Source organism: Urtica dioica, chromosome 5, assembly GCF_054948205.1.
Source record: "Urtica dioica subsp. dioica isolate 48M chromosome 5, U.dioica_male_clone48M_v1_H2, whole genome shotgun sequence".
Lineage (NCBI taxonomy): Eukaryota > Viridiplantae > Streptophyta > Magnoliopsida > Rosales > Urticaceae > Urtica > Urtica dioica.
Window position 1 is genome coordinate 40,111,458 of NC_142760.1, and position 25,118 is coordinate 40,136,575.

Genomic DNA, 25,118 nt, shown 5'->3' on the forward strand with positions numbered 1-25,118 from the left:
TTTGAAAAAATGAATTTAAAATTTTTTAGAGAAAAAAATCGATACAAATAAATAATACTTGTGTCTATGAGTTCAATCTCTTCTTTCTCTATTAAAAAATAATATTAAGAATTCTATGGTGTACATGAATAAAAGGTGGCCAATAAATATTGTTCCTTCATTTTAATTTAATCTTATACCAATAATATTACAAGAACGAGATTATATATCAGCCTCCTCAAGTTACTTAACCGACAGAAATACCAAACCAATGATCCGAAAATACTACAGAATATATATCATCCTACTACTAAAAAAAAAATATATACTACAGAATATATATATATATATATATATATATATATATATATATATCATCCTCAAACTTGGGACACTGGATTTTGATGACGGTTAAGATATTTTGGCTTATCAATATTTGAGTCATGTATGGCGTCATCCTCATGGTTTAGGATTATTACTAAATTTTATAACTATCATGATAAGTTGTTTGAGTAGAATTCCTTTGCTTAAAAGAAATTAAAGTATTCGGAATCCATCAAATAAAGATAAGAAAAAAGGAAAACCTGCAGATATTATAGATAGTAATTTTGAATATACTATTAGCTGTCAAAATTTTAATATATACATTTTATCCTTGATCTATGATATACCATAGATGTAATAAAATTAAAATGTCCGTACATAATGTAATGTAAACTGCAAAATATTTAGTGTTCTCATAAAAAAAAAAAACTCATAATAACAACTTGATTAGTATTGAAAAAACTCGTAGAATTTAAAATAAAGTCCAAACTATGACGTTATCCCTTGTGTTTGAGAAATAAATGGGCATAAATAAGCTATGACATTAAATACTACCACGTCATCCAAAGATAATAAAAAAAAAAAAAAAAAAAAAAGAAGAGCGTGGATATGCGGTAAAACCAAACGCGTTGCTTAATAAAGAGGTCAAAAAGAGTCAACAGAAAAGGGACTGTGTAGGAAAGATGAGAGAAGATTCCAATGACACGTGGCAGAGCAAAGGCTTCATTAGTGTCACTGATGACGTGCTAAGCCCACTGCAGTACAATCACGTGACTGACTTCCTCAGACACGCTGGTTTCCATGTCCACGTCAGATTTGCGGGTTTATACTTTATACAGCTGTTTCACCTTCACTCTTTGGAGCGTGTATGTCTCATCACTCTTTATTTAGTTTGATTTATTTATTTTATTTTATAGAATATTAAAATTGAAGCCAAACAAAGGGGTGTGCAAAAAAAAAAAAAAAAAAAAAAATCGAAATATCATTAATCGAATCGCACCACCGATTTTTTAAACCGCCGCTCCAGTTTAGAATAGTGTTTCTCTAATTGAATTCGGTCCGGTCCGTTTTGTTAACCAACCTAAAACGGTCTGATCCGATTTGAAAATGTTAGACCGTGGTTTAAAATAGTTCTAAAACATTTGAATGAACTATAATTTGAGTTGGATATTTTAATTACTATATGTTTATGTTAATATTTTTTTCTTTTTTTAATTAAATTTGTATAATTTTTTTTTTTAAATACTTAAAACAGTCTAATTAAACCTGACCGAATCTGATTAAAACGGTTTGGTCAAATTTGGTTTATTTTCTTAAACAGTCCGTTTTGATCCAAAAATTTTCAATGCATTTAAAATGGTCCAGTCCGATTTAGAGGCCAGTTTTAGACCGGAACGGACCGTTCACACTCCTGCACCAAACTAAATAAACTAAGTTTATTTTATTTTATAAATATTATACAACATTAATGTTTTAGTATTCAAATAAATATGAAACTTTTTTAATAAAAAAATTGAAATATCAACAAAGGATTACGTATTAAGACATAATTTTTGAAAATTTGTAACTTACTATGCAAATCCAAACATCACGTTTTGGTTATAGGCAACATTTAAAAACTTATTAAAAAAAAGCCAAACCGATGATGCAACTTGAATAAACAATTTGGACTTTTCATTTTGTCATTAAAGCCGTATTTTTTTTCTACGGTGATTCGTCACTCTTTCTATATCTCGTACAGTTTTTTTTCCATCAAAACTTCAAAAATTCATATCTTCCTCATATGAAATCGAAATCGAGTTATTCCAAATCTTACATATTCGTGGCGATGAGAGCTTCAAAAATAGCTCAGTGTTGGAAGAAAAGTAATGTCTACTACTGTAGAATTTCTCCGGAATCCACCATTGATACATTTTCCATTCACCGACGAGATGTGGTTTTTGATCCGTATTTTCAAGACCAAAGCATAACAAAATTTCAGGGTCATCATTATCGTCGTTCTTTCTTTTTAGTGACACTCAAAGCTTTTTCTATGAAAAACTAAAAATTTATGTAATTTTTTTTAATAGAAATAACTGAAAATTTCCGGAATTTTTTTGGAAATAAATGAAAATTTAATGAAGATTAGTCTGGGTTTTTGAGTCTAAAGAGAAAAGCTAAGAACGAAATTTGTGAAAATTTTATTTTTCATTAAGAAAGTAGGTTGAAATTTGTATAAAAATTTGGAGCCCATAACACTTGTCATTAATTGTTAAATTTTTTAAATTAATTATGTCATTAATTGTTGAAATTTGTTAGTTATAGCATGTGTAATCTGAGGATATTTAAGTCAAATATAATTGTCATTGATTATTTTCCTAAACGTTTGCAAACGTTGGCTACATCCAAATTTTATAATTTATTTTTGGATATAAATCTACAATGCCCTTATTTTTGGTTATAAAATAATTAATGTGGCATAAAATTTCCCACTTCATATATTGATTTTTTTATTAAAGAGGGTATCAAAATGAGTTTAAATTGCATATTAAAAAAAAAAAAAAAACGAGTTTCAATTGCAAATATATTTTGAATTTATTTGTATCGATTACGGTATGCTCACCTTTATTTTGGTCTTGACTTTTGAGATAAATATAAATTGATTAAAATTAATTGGTCCGTCAATTTATATTTTAATTAGCTAAAATTATTTTTTATTTATTAAAGTTTGTTGATCAAATTAATAGATCGATTTAATTTTAACAATTAATTTTTTTTATTAAAATTAATTAATTTGTTAATTTTAACTTTTTTCCCTTCGAATAATATATATATATATATATATATATATATATATATATATATATATATAAGGGTTTATTGATTGAACCTTCAACAGGGTTCCCTTTAATATTTTAGACAATTAAAAAGTGATTATTAATCATCCAAGACTATTAAAAATTAAACCGGTTAGTTATTTTGTCTATGTTACAAGGCAAAACATAAATGAATTATTTGTTACAATTAACTAATTTTTTAATTTCTTTAAGAACTATAGTTAAAGTTTTATTTTAAGAGCATCAGATCGAGATAAATTAAATTAATTAAAATAGTTAATGTAAAATCTTTCGGTCTGATGATGAATTTTTTTAAAAATAAAATTTTGATTAGTTTTAAAAAAGAGAATGAATGATTAGATTATTGATTTAATTACGCAAACAAAAATGGGGACAATTATTTTACGTTTTGTATATGTTTAATCTTTTATGTAGGATTTTTGGGTTTAGGATAATTTTTTTTTTCAAGTCGCATAAAATATTACCTTCTGTCACATCCTAAAAAAATCAGTGCCCGTGTTAGCTCATCATAAGTTTTGAAATAAAAGTGAAAAACGTAGAATATTTATTTCTTTTTTATAATTACTAAAAGAAAAGAAAATATAGAAAAGTCCTGGAATGTTCCAGGGTCTCCAGGCTAAAAATAAAAAACTGAACCGCTTTACCGTTAGTCGGGAGAGTCTCCGTTAACTACACCGCTTTATACACCGCGACCGCGGTACTAATACGATCAACATTTTTTTATTGATCAGATAAATTAGTAACAATAATTATTGAGCACCGCTTGAAATATGAGCTTAAATAAAAAGTACTACGAGTATGGATACTCTCAAAATTAAAGCGTAGTATTCATTAACTTATTTAAACTCAAAGCACATTGTTTATCACAAAGTACTTTTTGTAACGAATTGCGAGGTAATTATAATATAATAGTATATAGCAAACAAGTTAAATTAAAGCTTAGATTTCGAGTTCTAAAATTTGAATTTGTATAAAATAGTTAATATTACAAAGTAGTCATTAACAATCTCTATAGTATAATTTATCGGACCGCTTTTAATTAAGTGAAATTTATTGTAACTAGCCAAGTTTGTCATTCTTATTGGGGGAATAGCCCAAGTTTCATTTTATTAAGCAAATATACCATATTTTCGGCTCAGACCATAACGCCATTGGTAAATTCGCGAATAGGTTAATTTAATTAACCTACTGAAGTGAGTTAGGTTAAGTAATTAACTTATTGGTTGAATATTAGTTTAGGTTCTGATTTTTTGTGAGTAAAGTTAATTTACTAAATGATTGAATTCGGAATTAAGTTAATTAATTGAATGCTTTGAATATCAATTGACTTAAGTTATGATTTTTGTAAATTTTTTGTGAATTTCAAATCATTCACGAATCAGTTAATTAATTAACCTAACTCGTAGGTTAATTAAATTAACCTATTCGCGAATTTACAAAGTGCCTCTCCTCAATCCTCTCCATCGCCGCCGATTTCCTCTCCGCCGCCGATTCCTCTCCCCCCGCCGATTTTCGAGTCAATCTGAGCCTAAATTTACTCACGAAAAAATTCAGAACCTAATCTAATTTTTTCAACCAATAAATTAATTTAATTAACCCAACTCACTCCAGTAGGTTAATTCAATTAACTTATCGTGAATTTGGGGGTTCTAGGGTTCGTTCCTGGAAATTTCAACGCAGACCAAGTCAACCATGGCCAGAAAATCCCTAACGACGACGAAAAACTGAAACGGCTCAGCTCAGAAGACGTCGTCGCCTCCGTCGCTGATTGCGACGTCGGCTCCGACGCCGACGCATAAGTTCGTGAACCTCACGGAGCTCCTCAGCCATCCTCGACTCCCCCGATCGCGGCCTCTCCGTGCGCGCGCTCCACCGCATGAGCGACGGCGACGCGGTGGCGGTGATCCCGAAGCAGGCGTGCCTGACCGTGAAAACCAGCGGCACAAGCAACCTCGTCTCCGCCGCGGTGCTCGACGGCTACCTCGGGCTCTCGGCGGCGATCATGTTCGAGCAGAGCCTTGGCGACGCAGAAGAATATGCTGAAGAGAGAGAGAGAGAGAGAGAGAGAGAGAGAGAGAGAGAGAGAGAGAGAGAGAGAGAGAGAGAGAGAGAGAGAGAGAGAGAGAGAGAGAGAGAGAGAGAGTTGTGCGAAAGGGTAATTTAGTTAGTTTATATTAGTTGAGCTATTCCCTTAATAAATGAAACTTTGGCTATTCTCTTAATATTAGTAGGTTGATTTGGCTAGTTAGCAAAATAGCCCTTTAATTAATTGCTGCTAATCATAAATAAATATTGAAAACAAATATGAAAGATGGTTGTTTTTTCCTTAAATTTTGAATCTCTATATTTTAAAGCCATTTCACAAATCAATATAAAAAAAAATTAAACATATCTAGTTATTATTGCTAATTATGATTAAGATTTTTTCGTTGGAACTTAAATCTCAAGTCTCTACTAAGCATAAAGTAGTCCAAATTTTAAACAAAATTGTCAATTTAAAAAATTTGAAGATTAACAGATATTTTTAAAATTCTTATCTTTGTATGGTCCGTTCTTTAAAGTTCATATTGCCCTTTGAAATGATATGATAATGATTAAAAAGTTAAAGAAATCTAAGCTAAAAAAAAGTATTATTTAACGTCGTCTCGTGACCGTCAAATATTCCTGCCGTCAAGTAAATCTCTCTCTCTCTCTCTCTTGTATATATAGTCCTTTTTCCTAGAATCACATCCGTATTATTTCGAAAGCGCAAAATAGAAGATTATCTCAGGAATTCTAGAGAGAGAAAAAAAAAAACACACATGCACAGAGCGATTCAGAGTTTCAAACGCAAAACACAGTAGTCGGTTTTGAAGCCAAAGATCAAAATTCAATAATAACGAAGCAGAAATAGAAAGTCTTGGCGCTCAAGAAAAGACTACAGAGAGTCAAAGAAAGAAGAAGAAGCCTCAAGTTTTCTCTGAAGTACCAAAGAGCAGAGAGAGAGACTCAACCAGGAAGCAAAAAAAGCGAAGTGTTTCGTTTGAGCTAAAGAGAGAAGACAAGAGATAGATTAGAAGATTAAAAAGCGAAACAGAGAGAGATTTCAGGTATTTGATTCGATTTCTATAATAAACCTAATTTCTATTTAGGGTTTCATTGCTTGTGATTAGCTTGAGTAACATTTGTATATGGTTAGGTCTACCTGAAATGAAGAAAAACCAAACCAGATTAGGGGAAAAAAATATATTGAGATTTTTTATATTGATTACTTTTTTATTTTTTTATTTTTTTTATCACCGAAGTGCCATAGATATTTTGGTACGCTGTTTGGTAAATGGTAATGGTGATGAGTTTTTTTAATTTTATTTGGTTATTGTTGTTGCTTTTGAGGTATATCAAAGTAATTGATTTACCTAGAAATTATTTGCATCGGTAAATAATTTTGTACCGGTAAAATAGAAAATGAATATCTTTATTACATTACTGTCTCTGTTTGTGGTCAATCTATCTATCTATCTATATATATATATATATATATATATATATATCATCCCTGTTACTTGTTCTGTAAATTTGAGCCCAGACTTTCCTTGTATTTTTGTTTTAAATTATTTCGCCTGAATTTAAATCAAGAGGAAAAAAAAGGAAAAAAAAACTTTTCCTTATCGATTAACTCATATACTGATCTGATATACTAAACATAAAATTAGCTCATCTTTGACGTAAAATAAAAATGTCAACTCTCGTATAAAAGTATTTTTTTGGGGGTCAAACTTTTGATGCTAAACATTCGCATACACACCACGTTTCTTTTTTTAAAACATTTCAAATAAATACATAAGGTCAACTTCTGGTCAAACTCTTGAAAAAAAAAATTCCTGCTTTCCCACTAGAAAGAAAACTTCCTTAGCCGTCAAATTGAACCATCACATAATCTCCCCATCACGTTTCGCTCATTGTTTTATCTAATTTTTTTTTTTTTGTATTATATTTTTCAGGTCAATAAGACTATAAATTAATGGCCTTGAGTCATTAAGACAAAAAAAAAAAAGTTTAATGGATTCAAGGCAAGTCTTCGGAACAACAACAACAACAACAACAACATCGTCATCATCGCGGCTCATCGGCACCACCGTGAAATTCGAGCCCGCCTTCGCCGGAAACTCGCCGTCGTCGCCGTTCTCTTACTCCGACTCGCCGCCGCCGCCGCCAGCTGTCTCGGGGTCTCCGCTGGGCCCGCGGCGCCGCGACCTGGAGGACGCTTTGCTGGAGCTCGAGGCGGCGCTGATGGGCCCGCCCGAGAAGCGGGCCCGGCCCGCTGACGTGGCCGAGGGGGGTCTGAAGGGGCTCCTGAGGGCGTGCGCTGCGGCGCTGGCGGAGGGTGACGTGGAGGCGTTCGAGGGGCTCGTGGGGCGGGCCCGCGCTGAGGTGTCGGTGACGGGGGACCCGCTGCAGCGGCTCGGGGCTTACATGGTGGAGGGAATGGTGGCGAGGAGAGAGAGGTCGGGATCGAATATCTATCGGGCGCTGCGGTGCCGCGAGCCCGAGGGCAAAGACTTGCTCTCTTACATGCACATTCTCTACGAGGTCTGCCCGTACCTCAAATTCGGGTACTTTCCATAACTTTTTTTATTTATTGATAGAAACCCGGGACGGAGCTAGCTAGTTAGGAAGGACTAAATTGAATACAAGTGATTTAGGGTGGGCTGAAAATACGTGATGAGCGGGGTTTTTTTTTTTTTTTTTGTTTGTTTGGGAGGAATCTGGGGCATATCCGTCTCACTTTCGTCTTGTGTTGCCTTGTTCAATTTTCTCTTCGAGAATAGGTGTCGAAAAATAATTTAATTTGAGAGACGTGAAGTAGGACGACGAAACAGGGAAAGAAGACTGGATTTGTTGTGAGAGAGAAGGGACGGTAAAGATGTAACTAGGGGGAGGGGAGTGCTAATTTGAAAAACAATTATCTGGGAGCTAATTTTTACTTTTCTCATGTAAATTATATATAAAAAAAAAACTTTTGGGGGGACTTAGAGCAGTGGCGGAGCCAGGAATTGTAGTCTGGTGGGTAACTTTGATCCGTATACGAAATAATCACATATAGTAAAAATTAATAAAAAAATTTGGAGTAAAAATTATAATTTTAATAAGTTCAGGGGCATATGTCTCCCTAGTTCTTAGATGGCTCCGCCGGTGGCCTTGAGCACTTGGGGGCTTAATAGGGCTCAATCCCTTATGGTGAGGGCTTCGTATCGAAACTAATTGATGAGATGGGTAACCCATAATTATATAAATTTTGTTCAAATGTCTATATCTTTAAGGCGGGATCCTTAACAAAAAAGGAAAACTTAACTATGGGCACTTCGACTAACAATTTCATTGTGTATGTGTATATATACATATATCGAGTAAAAACTTAAATTTTTTTTATGCCCTGGTCCTTAGCCGGCTCCACTAGTTGACGATGAGATAGATAATCTATGATAAAAACTAACAATTTCTCATTGTATATGTATATATATATCAGGTACATGGCTGCGAACGGCGCGATCGCAGAGGCGTGCCGTGGCGAGGACCGGATCCACATCGTGGACTTCCAAATAGCCCAAGGGACCCAATGGCTGACACTCCTCCAAGCCCTGGCGGCCCGCCCCGGCGGGCCCCCCAGCGTGAGGATCACCGGAGTGGACGACCCGGTGAACCGCTACGCCCGCGGGGACGGGCTCGCTGCCGTGGGCCGGCGCCTAGCCGCGGTCTCCCGGGCCCACAGGATCCCCGTGGAGTTCGTCCCCGTCCCGTGCCTGGCCGCGGACGTCACCCCGGCCATGCTGGGGCTCCGCTCCGGCGAGGCCCTAGCCGTGAACTTCCCGCTGCAGCTCCACCACACCCCCGACGAGGGCGTGGACGTGGCGAACCCCCGGGATGGGCTCCTGAGGATGGCCCGCGGGCTGGGGCCGCGGGTGGTGACGATCGTGGAGCAGGAGTCGAACACGAACACGGCGCCGTTCCTGCACCGGTTCTCGGAGGCGCTCGAGTACTACCACGCGATGTTCGAGTCCATCGACGTGGCGCTCCCCCGCGGGTCCCGCCACCGGGTGGGCGTGGAGCAGCACTGCCTGGCGAGGGACATCGTGAACGTGGTGGCGTGCGAGGGCGCCGAGAGGGTCGAGAGGCACGAGCTTCTCGGCAAGTGGCGGGCCCGCCTCACCATGGCCGGGTTCAGGCAGTACCCGCTGAGCTCCTACGTCAACTCCGTCATAAGGACCCTGCTCCGCTGCTACTCCGAGCACTACACGCTCGAGGAGCGCGACGGGGCTATGCTCTTGGGCTGGAAAGACCGGAACTTGATCTCCGCCTCCGCTTGGCATTGATCAAAAATCAAAACAACACCCTATTTACATATGTAGATTTTTTTTTGTGTAAACATATATTTATGACCCTGTTTACAAAAAAGAATGCTGAGGGTACTTGATTGATTGATTGATTTATTTCAGTTTAGAAAAGGGATAGTTTCGTGTTGACAATCTCATTTACCCAACTTGTTTAGGATGAGACATCATACATCACAACTTGATCTCCACATCGGATTGGCATTGTATTGTGATGATGATGATGATTATTGTTGAAAAAAAAAAAAGATTCATAATTTCTTATGCCTTTATATAGAGGTTTTTGTGTAACATATGAGCTGTGTTCACAAGAAGATTCATAATTCTTGTTGTGACATGATGATTCTCTCTTGATTTCAGTTTAGAATGATGGTCTGTGTTCACAATACCCAATTTGAGCGAGATGCAAATTGGACTTGAGGATATAATTACAAATTAAGCGGAACATATGAGCAATGCAAAACAGCAGTTTGACCTTTTCTTTTGACACAGTCTTCGTTTATGATCACGGATACAAGAGGGAAGCTTTGAAGCTAACTGATTTTATAAAAAAAAACAAATATGTCTTGACTAAGTTTGATGTTGAATCGAAGGTCAAAGTTCAGCCGGTATAAGTTACGCAAAATCCAAAACTGAATGGATAATTCTATTTCTTGGGATTTTGGTGTTTGATAATTACAATAGAACCAACAAATTAAGATATGGGATAAATTAACAGATGAGTTGATAATAAGATTTTTAGAAGTTATTGCGAAAACTTCTGTGCATAACTATTTTATATTGAAAAGAGCTCGTGTGTCTAGTGAAATATGAAAAAATTTATATTTACTTATATCGTTTTATGTACCGTCATTATTATCACTATATATATATATATATATATAATAGATGTATACTAATGTAATAAGAATAATGAAGGATATTATCGTATTAAACACTTGAAAAACAACATTTTCGATATGTATGTTCTGAAATCACAATTATTTTGAAAATGAATTCTAAAAAAAACCGTTCAATATGTAATTATTTCATTATTGATTGGTGAAGATCATAAGCCAATGTAGCTGGCCCAATGGGCTTTCGCATTTAATAAGGTTCAAGTAGGTGTGTAGTTCTGGGCTGGGTCTGGGGTCAAGCATTGGGGATTTGTTCACAGGTATTAGTGGCTCCAATAATTTTGACCAAAACCAATTTTATGAGTGGGACGAATTTTGTCCTTTTGTGAGTGCGTTTTCTCTCTAGCTAGCGTTTTTAGGGATTTTGGGTTGATTTGAAGTTTTCTCTTTTGTGAGTTGGTTCGGAGAGTAGTGTGTTGAGCGTTTATTCTTATGGGTTGGAAACACTGGGGGCATTGTAAAATAAAAATATCTCTTCTGAATTGGTCTTATTTATGACTTTTTTTTGAAAAATAAACACAATTGGATTAAACAAGTTTTTGAGTCTAGACAATTTCTAATGTGAGATTAGGGTTTTGTTTTTGTTTGTGTCTTGGCCCACTAGGCCCATTCATATTATTTTAGCCTGAAGAAAATTGCACCTAACACGTCTAGCATTATATATCTGAATTCCAGCCCAAGTCGTTATTAAATGTTTTTTGTTTTGTTTTTTATTTTATTGTTTATTTTAAACTGTTAGATCTAATCACTAAACGAATTGAAAAAACTTAACCGGATTTCACAAAGAACAGATGAACGCGTAATTTGCTTGCGAGACAAGTAACCGAGAAAAGAAGAAGATGAGACACATGGGTTTTTATCTTGGTTCAAATCGATGTGATTCTACATCCAAGTACAAGATTAGGGCGTCCTTGATCCACTATACGTCGTCTGAATCACAAGCCTTCGATCTACAACACTCACTCGCCGGTGAATCAATCGGAGAAGATGACTCCGTTGAATTTCTCTCTCTAACTCTCAATCAAGAACAGCCCCTTGATTGTTACAGAAGAAAGCTCTCACTGTTTTCTTTAGATATCTCAAAGCTATTACAAAAGTTGTTACAAATGTTTGTGACGTGCGTAGCAAGCTATTTATACACGTCCTTCCTAGCTGATTGCATAAGCTCGCTGATGTGGCGTCTTTTGATTCGTCTCAGAGGCTGTGACTTGATACATTTTCACAAATATCCACCTTGTATCCATCTTCACAGACTTGTCTTGTTAGATATGCCCTAATCCTGTTTCCTCAGCTTTCACTCTTGTTCAAGCCTCAGCATCTTCAAAGCACTTCTAAATTTGCTGACCAGAACTACCTTAGTGAATATATTAGTTGGATTCATGTCAGTAGGGATCTTCTTCACGAGCAACTTCTTGTCGCTGATGGTGTCTTTGATGAAATGAAGTCTGACGTCTATGTGTTTTGTCCTTTCATGAAACACATGATGCTTAGACAGGTGGATAACACTTTGTAAATCACAATTCACATATACATTATAATGTATATCTATAATATATATTTTATTACGTTAACCTATTTTAGTATCATATTATATTATATAATATATTACATACTCATATATAATAACTTAACAAATAAAACGTAAGTATATATATATAATAATATATATATAACTTATATACAATATATATCCATAATTTATAATATATAACTTATATACAATATATAACTTATATACATTAACTTAGTTATAATATATAACTTATATACAATTTATATCCATAATTTGTAATATAAAGAGTATGTTAAAATTCAAAAGCACACTAAATCACACATATAAAAATAAAACTTCAAAAACTACCACATAAATAAATCATTCATTATTACTTTATTAAAAAAACAAAAAAATAGAAAAATAGCCAACTTAAACGTTTGATATTGCTAAATAGCCAAGGTTTGGTAAATATTAAGTAAATAGCCATATATGATGACGTGGCTTAATATGGCAGTGACTATTTACTTGATATTTACGTTTGTAAATATATAAAAATGGCTATTTACCTACTATTTACCAAACCTTGGCTATTTAGCAATTTTCAACGTTTAAGTTGGCTATTTTGCTAAATTACCCTTAAAAAAATACTAACGTCACTCGAACACCAATATTTTAGCTTTTTAATTAAGCTTAAAATTTGAGATTTCACACCCATTCCATTGGGATTGTGCCTTGAAGCCTTGAGTGTTGTGATTAGGCTGGTGATTTCCTATTTTTTTTGGCTTACTGTTATCGGGTCCTCTGTTTTGACATTTCTCTTCTTTTCGAGCCTTGTAAAATTGGACTCATTCTTCCTTTACTTGGATCAAGTGGTACTCAGCTCGCATGGCACGTTTGCGGCAGTTTGCGATTGTGGTAGGTGGTTGACTTTCACTTTCAATGGCTGGGGCCAATTCCGGTCGAAACATTCCCATCATCCTCCTAACTCTTTCTGCTTCCGTTGGAACCAAGTGATGACATAGTCTAGCCCACTGGTTGAGCTTACTAACAGCCTCAGTCACTGTCATCGTGCCCTGTTTCAGCTTTGAAACTCCTTCTGTTGAACGTTCATTTCCCTCATATTGAAATACTTCTTGGTGAATTCCTCCAATAAGTCATTCCAAGTCATATTTCGTACGTCCCTCCTTGTTGCCACTATTTCCCACCAATAGCGTGCGTCTTTCTTCATGACAAATGAGGCACATACGACCTTCTCGTGCTCGGTTAAGTTCATGAAGTTGAAGATCGTCTTGATCTCCGATATCCACTCATCATCTACTAAAGGGTTGGTCGATCCTTCGAATTTGGGGGCTCTCATCCTCCTGAACCTCTCGAATAGATCAAAAGCAACATTGACTTGTCCCATTGGAGGTACACCCTGAGGAACAGCTTGGGTAGCCGCATGCATTGGAAGATGAGCTGGTGGTGGCGATTGTTCTCCTTCTTCGACGTCTTCATTTCCCTGGTGGAATTGGTTCCTTAACTCGTGTATCTCAGCTTCTTAAGCTTTGATACGATTTAGCAAAGTGGTACCTAGTACTGCTAGATTAGGTTGGCCAATTGGCTGAGCAGCAGGGGCATGGCCATGGGGATGTCCTGCTTCTTGTTGTTCGGGGAATGGAGTAGCTAGAGCGGCATCTTGATCAGGAACCTCAGCGGAAACTCTGTCTCTTCCTCTACCCCGGCCTCATACTTCCTCTACCCCGCCCACGAACATCATGGAAGTATTCCATCTAAAATCTCGAAGACATATTTGTGATTAGGGTTTTTGGGTACTAAAACTATTAAGATCGATTATAGAAAAAAATTATCACACAAAACATACCTCATACATAAAACTTTTAAGATAAGAGTGCAATCCATATTAAAAATAACTTAAACATATAATCTAAAACTGAAAGTGACCCTCAAATCAAAAACCAAAACTAAAACTACAGAAAAAAAAGAGAGCTAAAGAGGAAGAGGAAGGAAGGAAGGAGTGATAGCTAAAGAGAGGTTCGAGTAGCTGAGAGTTAAAAAGAGTTCCACAAATCATAACCCTTTTCTTCGTCCACCTTGGGAAAAAGCCGAAAATCGGGACGGGAAAGAACTGAAAATCGGGGCCGGGCGCGGAGCGTGTTTGTGGTCCAGCGTGACGTGGCTGCGGCTATCTTCCACTTGGCAGGCTCGGGTCTTGGCTATGAGCTCTCGCAGCGCCGCGCTTGACTGTGACGCCAGCTCCGAAGATGTGTTCCACGTGGCAGCCTCGTTGGATGACGGGAGAGAATGAGCACTATTGCGCCTATCCATGTACGGAAAACCCCCTCCAAACGGCACCATCTTATTGTCCTCTATAAATAAAAGTAGTATTCATAATAAATTGATTATATTTCGTTTGTTACTTGTGGGAAGAACAAAAATAAGTAAAGAATAGAAAAAAGTTTCAATCTAGGTTCTAAGTCTCGTTGGAATTAGTTAATAGAACATTAAGTAATTATAGTGATATATATTTTTACAAAAGTTTAAACAACAAATTTAAGGGTGCTTTACCATACCATGAAATAAATATAGCTATACATAACGTAATAAATATTATATAGTTAGTGTAGCCATGTATAATCCTATGCTTTTCATAATTTATTGTATTATTTAAGGGGAGTTACGTGCTAGGATAATTGATGACGGTTTGGATATTTGATTTTCATTATCTGGGCATATAGTATAAAGTCACAGGAGGGATATCTAAATAAAATTTATTTTGGAAAAGTAGCATTTAGTTTAGTATCTGGAATCTACGAAATCTGTCTTTCAATTTTATATGAAAAAAATGTTGATTTGGTTAAAATTTAATGCGACAATCTACGAACTTCTCCAGCTGTTATAATCAAAAGTTTTTTTTTTACTTTTTTTTTAATTTATTTTATTTTTATTTTTTTTAGGAAAAATTATACAAAATAGCCATTCGAAACTTATTGATTAGCAAAATAGCCAAATTTACGTTTTCAAAAATTTTTTGACAGCCAAGATTAAATTTTTTGACGATTATTATAAGCAATTTATCACTTTAAAAAATTTAATCTTGGGTTCAAATTTTTTTTGAAACCAACTTGTTGCACATTTTGGTTATTTCACTCGATTAAGACAAACTTTAACTATTTTGCAAATTCATAACTTTAAATTGGCTATTTAGCTATATTTTTTATTTTTTGTTACTGAGTTTAGCAAATTCGTTATTCTTATTCCCCCGTCATATATATATATATATAATATATATATATATATATATATATATATATATATATATATATATATACACACACACACGTCACAGCCTCTAATAAGAAGACGCCACATAGACAAGCTGAGAAAGTTGTTTGAAGCGGAGGTGCATAAATACATTCCTGCGCACATCATCCGGAGAGTAAGAACTTTTGAGAAAAGCTTTAAAAAATCTAGAGAGTAACACTGAGAGAATTCTTCTATAACAATCAAGAGCCTATTCTTGATTGAGAGTTAGGAGAAAGAAAATCCCGGTATCGTGAAGAGCTTTCTTCTCCTGGCGAATAGGTCAATCTCTCAAGGCATTTTCGAAACCCTGATCAAGAATCGGCGATGTCTAGTATGAAATCAGAGGTTGAGAAATTTGACGTGAAGAATGACTTCGGTCTCTGGTGAATCAAAATGGAGGCGCTACTTGGAAACCTAGGGCTTGACGAAGCTCTATAAGAAGACTCCAAGAAATGACCCAATATCTCGGACCGTCATTCTTAACTTAACGTACTATACTTCTATGAATAAGTTGGGATATCGCGATCTCATATCATCCTCGCGCTCCCAAGTGGCTTCTTTGATTTTATGATTCTGCCAGAGTACCTTGACTAACGGAATCACCTTAATCTTTAGGATTTTTTTTTTCATGATCAAGAATTTGGATTTACTTTTTTTTTTCATTCGTCAATTCTTCATGTACTTCGATAGGTTCTTAGTTTAGCTCATGATATCGATTGGGTAGGTACTTGACCGTTGCTAACTCGGGATTCAGAGCTAGATGATATCCTACTTTTCGATTCTTTCTGTGATATCAAAAGGACCAATGTATCTCGGGCTCAATTTTCCTTTCTTGCCGAACCTTATCGCACCCTTGAAAGACGCTACCTTTAAGAATACAAAATCTCTGACTTGAATTCCCAGTGGTCGCCTTCTCTTATCGGCATCGCTTTTCTGTCGGATTTGGAAAATTTCCATTCGATATCGTATCTTCTTGATAGCTTCTGTGGTATCTCGAATAAAATCTGTCTTCTCGAGACTATTTTCCCCAACTTCAAACCAATGAACTGGAGATCGACACTTTCTCCCATAAATTGTCTTATAAAAAGCAATACCAATTGAGGCTTGGTAGCTGTTGTTTAGGAAGTGGAAGCCTCTTGTTCTAACTCCCACTAAAATCCATGACACAAGCCCTTAGCATGTCTTCTAAGGTTTGTATTGTCCGTCCTGATGACTATCCGTTTGAGGCTGAAAAAGGGTGCTAAAATTCAGCTGCGGACCCATCGCCTTTTGCATGCATCTCCAAACTAAAGTGAAACGATCATCGCGATCCGAGATGATAGACAATGGCACTCCATGCAATTTCACCACATTGTTAGAATATAACTCAGCCAACTTTTTCACGGAATAAGTGACTTTCATTGGATGAATCTGGCGGACTTGGTCAAACGATCCACCATGACCAATATGACATCATATCCTTCAACCGTCTTAGGCAAGCCAACCACAAAATCCATTGTGATTTGTTCGCAATTCCATTTAGCAATGTTGATTGGTTGTAATTCCTTAGCAGGTCGTTGATGTCTGGCCTTCACTTTATGCCAAGTAAGACATTTACTAACAAACTTTGCATCGTTGCTCTTTATTCTGTCCCACTAGAAGTATTCTTGGAGGTCTTGATACATCTTTGTGAAACCTGGGTAGATTGAATACAGGGTCTCGTGTGCTTTAGTCAGAAAATGCCTTTGTAACTCATCTTCGCTGGGCACACATATCATTCCATAAAAAAAGAGTACATCATTCTCCGCAATATAAAATTTTGACTCAAGACTTTCTAGTACATTGTCTTCCAGCCTCGACATCTCATGATCACGTTTTTTGCGCGTCTTTTATACTTTAAAAAAGATCTGGCTGCAAGATCATATTGGCTAATCCTCGAGTGACAATTTCAACTCCCAAATTGTTGATTTCACCAGTGAGTTGATGAGATAATTCTCGCATCATCAATAGCCTAGCTTCATCTTTTCTAGTTAATCCATCTGCTACCACAAACTTTCGCAGTGGTAATGGATACCGTAGTCTTAGTCCTTAACGAATTCTAGCCACCTTCTTTGCTCCATGTTCAATTCATTCTGAGTGAAATTGTACTTTATGCTTTTATGATCGGTAAATATCTCACATCGAACACCATACAAGTAATGTCTCAACCACTGCGCCTAACTCCAAATCATTAGTAGAATAATTCATCTCGTGATATTTAAGTTGTCGTGACGCGTAAGCCACTACTTTTCCATTTTGCATTAACACCAAGACATGCCTTTGATGCATCGTTGTAGATAGACAAAAGTTCTCAACTTTCAGGGACTATAAGAATCGGCGCGGTAGTGAGTCTTCTCTTCAACTCGTGAAAAGTCTCTTCACACTTTTCGGGGCACTCATACTTCTTATCTTTCTTCGTGAGGGCGGTGAATGGAGCACCTAATAATATAAATCCTTCCATAAATCTCTATAATAGCCAGCTAAACCGAAAAAACTCCGTATCTTAGTCACACTTCGAGGTGGCTTCAAATTATTCACGGATTCTATCTTGGAATGATTAACAAAGATTCTGTCTTTAGAAACCACGTGTCCAAGAGAATGCACTTTACCCAACCAATATTAACACTTAGAGAACTTGGCATACAATTGATGTTGTCTCGGCGCCTGAAGTGTGAATGGTAAGTGATCTCCGTGGTCTTCGACGCTCTTAGAATAAATAAGTATTTCAACGATGAAGACAATGACAAAACTTATCCAAGACTGGCTAAAGGTCCTATTCATCATATCCATGAATGCTGTTGGGGCATTAGTGAGTCTAAAAGGCAAGATAGTGAACTTGTAATGACCGTAGCGGGTGCGGAATACAGTCTTTGGAATGTCGTCATCCTTGACTCATAATTGATGATAGCTAGATCGCAAGTCAATGTTCGAGAATACCTTCGACGCTCTTAGAATAAATAAGTATTTCAACGATGAAGACAATGTACTTATCCAAGGTAAAGATCCTATTGATCATATCCATGAATGTTGTTGGGGCATTAGTGAGTCCAAAAGGCATGATAGTGAACTTGTAATGACCGTAGCGGGTGCAGTACAGTCTTTGGAATGTCGTCATTATTGACTCGTAATTGATGATAGCCAGATCGCAAGTCAATGTTCGAGAATACCTTCGCCCCCTTGAGCTGGTCAAAAAAGTCGTCAATCCTAGGAAGCGAATGCTTGTTCTTCACATATTCTTTTAGGAATGGATATCTATTATTTTTTTTGTGAAAATAAAAGTTGAAGATCTAATCATTTTTGCTCGCCTGGATGAGTTTTTTTTTTTTTTTTTTTTTTTTTTTTTTTCATTTTTATATATATTTTGGAAACAGACGTCTTGTCTCACACAACTCGAATATTATTTTGATTTAATTTTTTTTAACATGAATATGCAAGATGTTTTCAAAATGTGGTTAAAGTTTTGTAATTTTTAGACTAACGGTTTTTATTCTAAAAATCATTTACAATCGGTGCACATATATTTTATTTTTGTTTCAAACAGCGTAGTTTTTTTTTTTTTTTTTTTTTTTTTTTTTTTTTAAATAGTTACAAAATGTATTTTGGAATAATTTTTTTTTGTACAAGATACTTTTATGTTTCTTGTTGTAGGATAAAACGTTTATGTGTTTTTAATCAGCCAAAATATATGAAAGATTTAATTTTACACTGGTGCGCATACCGTTTTCAGAATGTTATGAAACTCATTTTTACATGTTATACCTTATTTCAGTTTTCTTTATATTTAAATCCGAATTTGATCATTCCACTGTAGATAAAAACGTTCAATAGCTTCTGGATTTTTTTTTTTTTTTTTTTTTCAGAATTTTTCCAGAAAACATTTTTGTCCCAATACTTTAGGATTAAGGGTATTTTGGTTTTTTCATGTCTAATTTTTCGTTTCTGGAATTTTTTTAGCAACCTTCTTTGTTGATAAAGTATCATAGGTAGTTAGTGATGAGCTTTATTTATTTTTCTGTGTAGGTTCCGAATCGGTTAGAGCTTTTGAATATTCCCATGGTCAAAGATCGTTTTTCTCTACTAAAATAAGTGAGAATAATCTCATTACAACACAGATTCGTTCATAATTATATATGATGAGTGTGTGATCTGGATTGATTGATATGCGTTATGTGATTTTTTGTTTGATATTTTTTAGATGCGTGTTTATGTATTCTTGAGTGGATTGTGATGATTATGATATGTGTCTTTTATGATGATATAATATATGAGATTAGTTTTTTTTTTTTTTTTTTTTTTGCATGACATACTCATATGCTTTGCGCGCCATGTTATTATTTATGTTTATGTCATATGTCATCTTTGTATGCAATACGAATAATCAAGTGATAAGATAAGCAACAGAGTCGTACCGCTTCGAGTAACTGGGGTATCAAGAGAATTCTTTCTAGCCGACCTACAGGCTAAAAAAGAAAGTTTTCTCATACAATATATGTTTATTAGATGGTGCGAACTATGAGAGGTCGCAGCCCCGTAGTTGTTTCCAAAGTGTACACTGATATTGGTACGACTATTCTAGGGGCACCCCGATCTAAATATGTTAGAAGTAAATTAGAAGTGTCTTTGTCACCGTATAGTTCTAAAACACTAATAACCGGTTCATGCATTGCATTACTGATCTTTTTTTTTAGTTATAGTTATTCTCGTTGAGCATTAGTTCATTCTATGTGTATTCGTCCGTGTTGTAGGTAAATAACAAATGAACAAGTGGGAAGGGTGAATCAACGGCGTTCGATGGCTAAGGGGTTGGGGTCATGGTTCCGCTCATTTATTCAAAAGACTTTCGCTACACAAATTTCTGAATCCCTATATGGGCTCAACCAATCTCCGAGACAATGGTATGTCTCAGATTCGATGAGTTCATGGGAAATCAAGGTTTCTTGACAAGTAAGCATGACATTGATACAAGTTAGAAGTTTTAAAGATGAAAGCTCAACTTAGTAGAGAACTTGAAATGAAGGATCTGGGAGCATCATGCAAGATCTTAGGAATGACAATTCCGAGAGATAGAAAGAAGATGGTTATGAAGCTATCACAGATAAGTTATTTGAATAAAGTAGTAAATCAGTTTAGTTTTGATGACAATAAAACAGTATAAATACCAATTTGAACTCATTTTAAGTTGAATACCATGCATGAACAAGAAATATAATATGAGAGCTACCACATGAGAAACATATCTTATTCGAGCTGTATGGAAGTACTATGTATGCTATGATAGGAACACGCCCATAATTTGCTCATGGTGTGAGTTTGATCAGCAAATATATGAGTCAACTTGGAAGACAACACTAGCAAGCAGTTAGGTGGTTGATCCGATATTTGAAAGAACTCTGAATCATTGTTTGACACTCAAAGGGAATGAAGACAATGATTGCAGGGTAAAAGGATATTGCGACTCTGACTATGCTGGTGATCTTGATAAGAGAAGTCATTGTCAGGCTATGTTTTTGCTATCGGATGAAATAATTGGAAATGCTCACTTCAACACATCGTGGCTCTTTCAACTAGTGAAGCAGAGTATATATTACCGACAGAAGCAATCAAGGAAGCTCTTTGGCTAAGAGGTTTTGTCAAAGAGCTTGGCCTATCATAAAGCAATCAAGGAAGCTCTTTGGCCAAGAGGTTTTGTCAAAGAGATTGGCCTATCAGAAGAAGATGTGTATTTCAGTTGTGATTCACAAAGTTCTATTCACTTATCAAAGCACAATGTGTTTCATGAAAGTATAAGGTGTTTGTGAAGAAGATTTCCACTGACGTGAATCCAGCTGATATCTTCACTAAAGTCATACCAGTCAGCAAATTTAGATCAGCTCTGAAAATGCTGAGATGTGTCGAAGAGAGAAAAAGATGTGGAAACGGGACTAGGGCAGATCCAAGGAGAAAGATTCTTTGAAGATGAATACAAGGTAGAGATTCGTGAGGAAGTGTATCCATGTCATAGCCTCTACAACAAATCAGAAGACACCACGAAGACAAGCTGAGAAAGTTGTTTGAAGCGGAGGTGTATAAATACATTCCTGCGCACATCATCTAGAGAGTAACAACTTTTGGGAAAAGATTTAAGAAATCTAGAGAGTAACACTGAGAGAATTCTTCTGTAACAATCACGAGTCTGTTCTTGATTGAGAGTTAGAGAGAGAAAGTCCAGGTATTGTGAAGAGCTTTCTTCTCCAATCGATTTTCCGATGAAAAGTGTTTGCAGATTCAAAGCTTGTAAACAGACAAAGTATAGTAGATCAAGGACGCCTTAGTTCTGTGCTCGGATTAGAATCATATCGATTCGAACCAAGGATAAAAGCCTGTGTGTTGCATGTGTCACGAGTTATTCAAGAAATTGTTTGTTCATCATAAAATCCGGTCAAGTTTTCAATTCACTTTCGAATGTAATTCTAATATATATATATATATATATATATATATATATATATATATTGAGAGAGAGAGAGTAATCTGATAATAAATTGGGACGTACTTCCAGGTTTTTGGAAAAGTGCTTCTCTCCTACAACTACCTATAATAATGAGTTGTACTGATTTTTTAAACTTTAAGCAAAAAAGTCACAGACTGTTATAGTTTCTTGAGAAAGTTTTCAGCTCTCAAACTATTGCCATTAATTTGGAGTACCGAGAGAGGAGAGAAGTGGTGGAAAAAACAAATTATGAACTCTCCGGTTGAGACCGATATTCTCTATATATTTGGAAAAAACATATTGTCATCGTTTTTCGTTGTTGTCGTTTTTATTTCGTTTTGTTGTGCCGTTTTACATTTTAACGTCATTTTTTTACTTGTTGGAAACAAAGCAAAATAAATGGGCCACCTCAGATTCGGACACCCAACATCCTGGTCCAAATTCATAATGCTAACCAATTGACCTATGATTTGTTTGTGTTGGTATACGTTTTTTTAGTATATCTATTCTATTTTAATTAAGACAAAAAATAAAAAAATAGATTTTTAAAATGTTTAAAAAAATGAAATAAAAAAGTTATCTATATCTATTGAGAAAAAATATAGTGACCTATTTAAATTGATATGTTTGACATTTTTAAGTTAATCAAAGTCTTCTTATTTTGTGGTTATTATAGTTTATGGATCCGAAAAATTAAAATGAAAATAAATATTTTTGTCTACTTATTAAAATTATACATATTATGTATTAAGTCTATAGATCATATAACATTTTGCAAGTTTAAAAAATTGAAAAATATATGTATGTATATATGTATATGTTTTAAATATATTATGCAACATTATTTTCGTTCGATTTTCCATCGGCACGTCGGTTTTCCATCGAAAACGACATTTGAAAACGGCATTTTATTTGCCATTTTCCATATATTTTCCGTTCGGTTTCCGTCGACGTGTCGATTTTCGTAAATCAAGATACTCGAACCGGCATCGAAAACGGCATTTAAATCCTTGTTTGGAATAATATAATAAATGGAAAGGAAAAGGTTTACCAAGAAAAGAAGTATTTCTGGTAATAGATCCGCCCTTTCTTCTACGCTCGTTATGCCCAGCTAATCTCCTCTTACAACTCCTCTTTTCTTCCTCAAACTCCGACACCACGTGGAATCTATTATATACATACATACACTTCCCATTTTAATTATACTGGTCTAGGTATTCAAAACAAATAAATATAATCTGTGCATGCCCATGATGAATGTTTACAGAAAAACTCAATATTAAAAATGACTCATTTTTTGGACACACTAAAAAACAAAAAACAAAAACATAAAAATATTATACATCCAAAGAAAGTACATGGTGATTTGAGAGTGATTGAGACTGACCGACTGCACTGTTGGCAGAAACGCTGTTCGAGCCCTAGCAAGTTGACTTTCGCGGCCTTCGAGTGAGCTTCGCACACTTTAAGCCTCCGGTTGTAGTCCTTCGCGTTCACCAGCGCCACGTGGCACCTGTCCACCTGGCACCTGGGAACATCGGCGACGGCCTTTCCCTTCTTCCTTGCCATCGTCTGCTCGTAGTCCTCGAAGTAGTCGTTGAAGGAGTCCTCGAAGTAGTCGCGCTTCCTGAGCTTGAGACAAAGGAGATGTGGGTCCGGCGGCGCGTGGGAGTCACCTCCGCCGTAGAGAGACGGAGGCGCGTGGAGAACCTTGAAGAAGGCTGAGTCGAATAAGATTGGATAGGAAGTGAGGGTTGAGCCGGGTGGGATTGGGTTTGGAATTGGATTGGCGTTGAGGGTTGAGTCGGGTGAGATTGGATTTGGAATTGGATTGGCGTTGAGGGTTGAGTCCGGTGACGTGGCGTTCCAGTCGGGATTGGTGTCGTTGAATTCCCACGCGTCCCATCCCATAATAGAGCCACCGTTGTTGTTCGTACTGCTTCCACCGAATTCCATTATTCTCTCTCTTTTTGTTGCTATATTTGTGTTTTGTGAAAGGTTCTTGTTTGGCGTACGACGATATGGAAAGAAAAAGAAAAAAACTACATATTTTTGTAATCTTTTGTTTGGATTAGATGTGTTTATGGATGCCCTATCCTACGTGTTACATATGTTGTCTAATATATACATGTTTATTTGGATATGAATCCCGTGTGTGTATTTGCTGTTTTAACGGCCACAAACTTTTGGTGTCTGAGTGAGACAAAAGATGCGATAGGTTGATGGTTGCACGTGAGACCATCATCGGGATTGCACGTGGGAGCAAAGAAATGAGAGAGAGAGAGAGAGAGAGAGAGAGAGAGAGAAGTTTGGGAATACACTGCTAGCTGGTCAAGAAAAGAGCTAGTTCGAAGATTATCACAAAGCGTAAATTTATCTATGTATATTACACACACATATATTGGAATTCGGTGATTAATAGACGTAAAAAGCTTTGGTCTGTAAACAGGGGGAGTTATAATTATTCAGATTTGGTAATCCGAAAGGAGACACTTCTGTTCATATTCATTTTCGCATTATACATATATATTAGAATGTTTTACTTTTTTGTGATTTTACACTGTTGATGTAAAAAAAATTAAAAAAAATAGATACAATATATTTTTTCAGCGAAAGTACATATACGACGAATAGGATACGCCGATCATAATATGTCGATTACATGAAGATTTAGGTCGGATTATTCGTATAATAGACAAATCTAGTTACAAAAAAAAAAAAAATGTCGAGAATGCTGATGATAGGTGAGAAGCATAGCCCGTGTGAATAATTAGAGACATCCGTTTTCTCACCTTCTTGAAGTCCTTATATAGTCCTTAAGTTGTCTAGAATGTTGGTTTATCAGACCCACGTTCTGACGATTATGCTGATAACCGTTCATTTCGTGTGTGTGAAAGTTATTTTAATAACTGTCTGACTTATGTAGCCATTGTAAACATTCTCTTTTAACTAGTCTTTAAATAATCGCTAACTCCTCCGATCTTCTCGGTTTTGTTAAAAGGTTATCGGACCTCAACTTATAGTCTTATTCGTTTCTCATTCAAAGTTACAATGACTATTTCTGTTCAGCATATATGTGGCTGTTCGGTATATATTTTGCTGATCGGTGTATCTCATCAGTGATATTTTTTCATTATAATACGGCCTTCCAGTTTTTTAGTGTTTTGTAAAAAAATAGTGAGAAACTTAATTTATGTGTATTTCTTCGGTGTCCTTTGGGTAGGAGGCCGATATTTTAGTCTTATTAGACATTGATTATTTTTACTAAGAAACTTTTCATTGTGTTCCTAGCTTGAGTCACGTATGTATATATTTCGATTTCTCTTCTCTTATTGGTATATTTATCTAAGTATTTTCCTACTCTTAGCTTATGAAAACAAACGTATTCATGAAATTTTACATAGATGTCTTCCACTCATTTGTTTA

General features: G+C 35.7%; 2 protein-coding genes across 3 annotated transcripts; one reads left to right on the forward strand and one right to left on the reverse strand.

The window, feature by feature from the left end:
* Positions 1-5,878: 5,878 nt before the first annotated feature.
* LOC149398470 (chitin-inducible gibberellin-responsive protein 1-like) lies at positions 5,879-9,607 on the forward strand. 2 transcript variants are annotated; one of them, XM_089615174.1, is made up of 3 exons: positions 5,879-6,229; positions 7,121-7,732; positions 8,647-9,607. In XM_089615174.1, the coding sequence occupies exons 2-3, from the start codon at positions 7,179-7,181 to the stop codon at positions 9,488-9,490; spliced, it is 1,398 nt and encodes a 465-aa protein (XP_089471300.1). In that variant the 5' UTR covers positions 5,879-6,229; positions 7,121-7,178; the 3' UTR covers positions 9,491-9,607. The 2 variants fall into 2 exon arrangements, with proteins under 2 accessions (XP_089471300.1, XP_089471299.1); XM_089615173.1 differs by having other exon boundaries at positions 7,121-7,709.
* A 4,362-nt stretch (positions 9,608-13,969) lies between these two features.
* On the reverse strand, positions 13,970-23,648 carry LOC149398471 (uncharacterized). Its single transcript, XM_089614593.1, has 3 exons — positions 23,080-23,648; positions 22,744-22,859; positions 13,970-14,268 (listed from the first exon to the last, which is right to left on the reverse strand). Exons 1-3 carry the CDS (start codon positions 23,646-23,648, stop codon positions 13,970-13,972), a joined length of 984 nt encoding a protein of 327 aa, XP_089470719.1.
* Between the last annotated feature and the right edge of the window lie 1,470 nt (positions 23,649-25,118).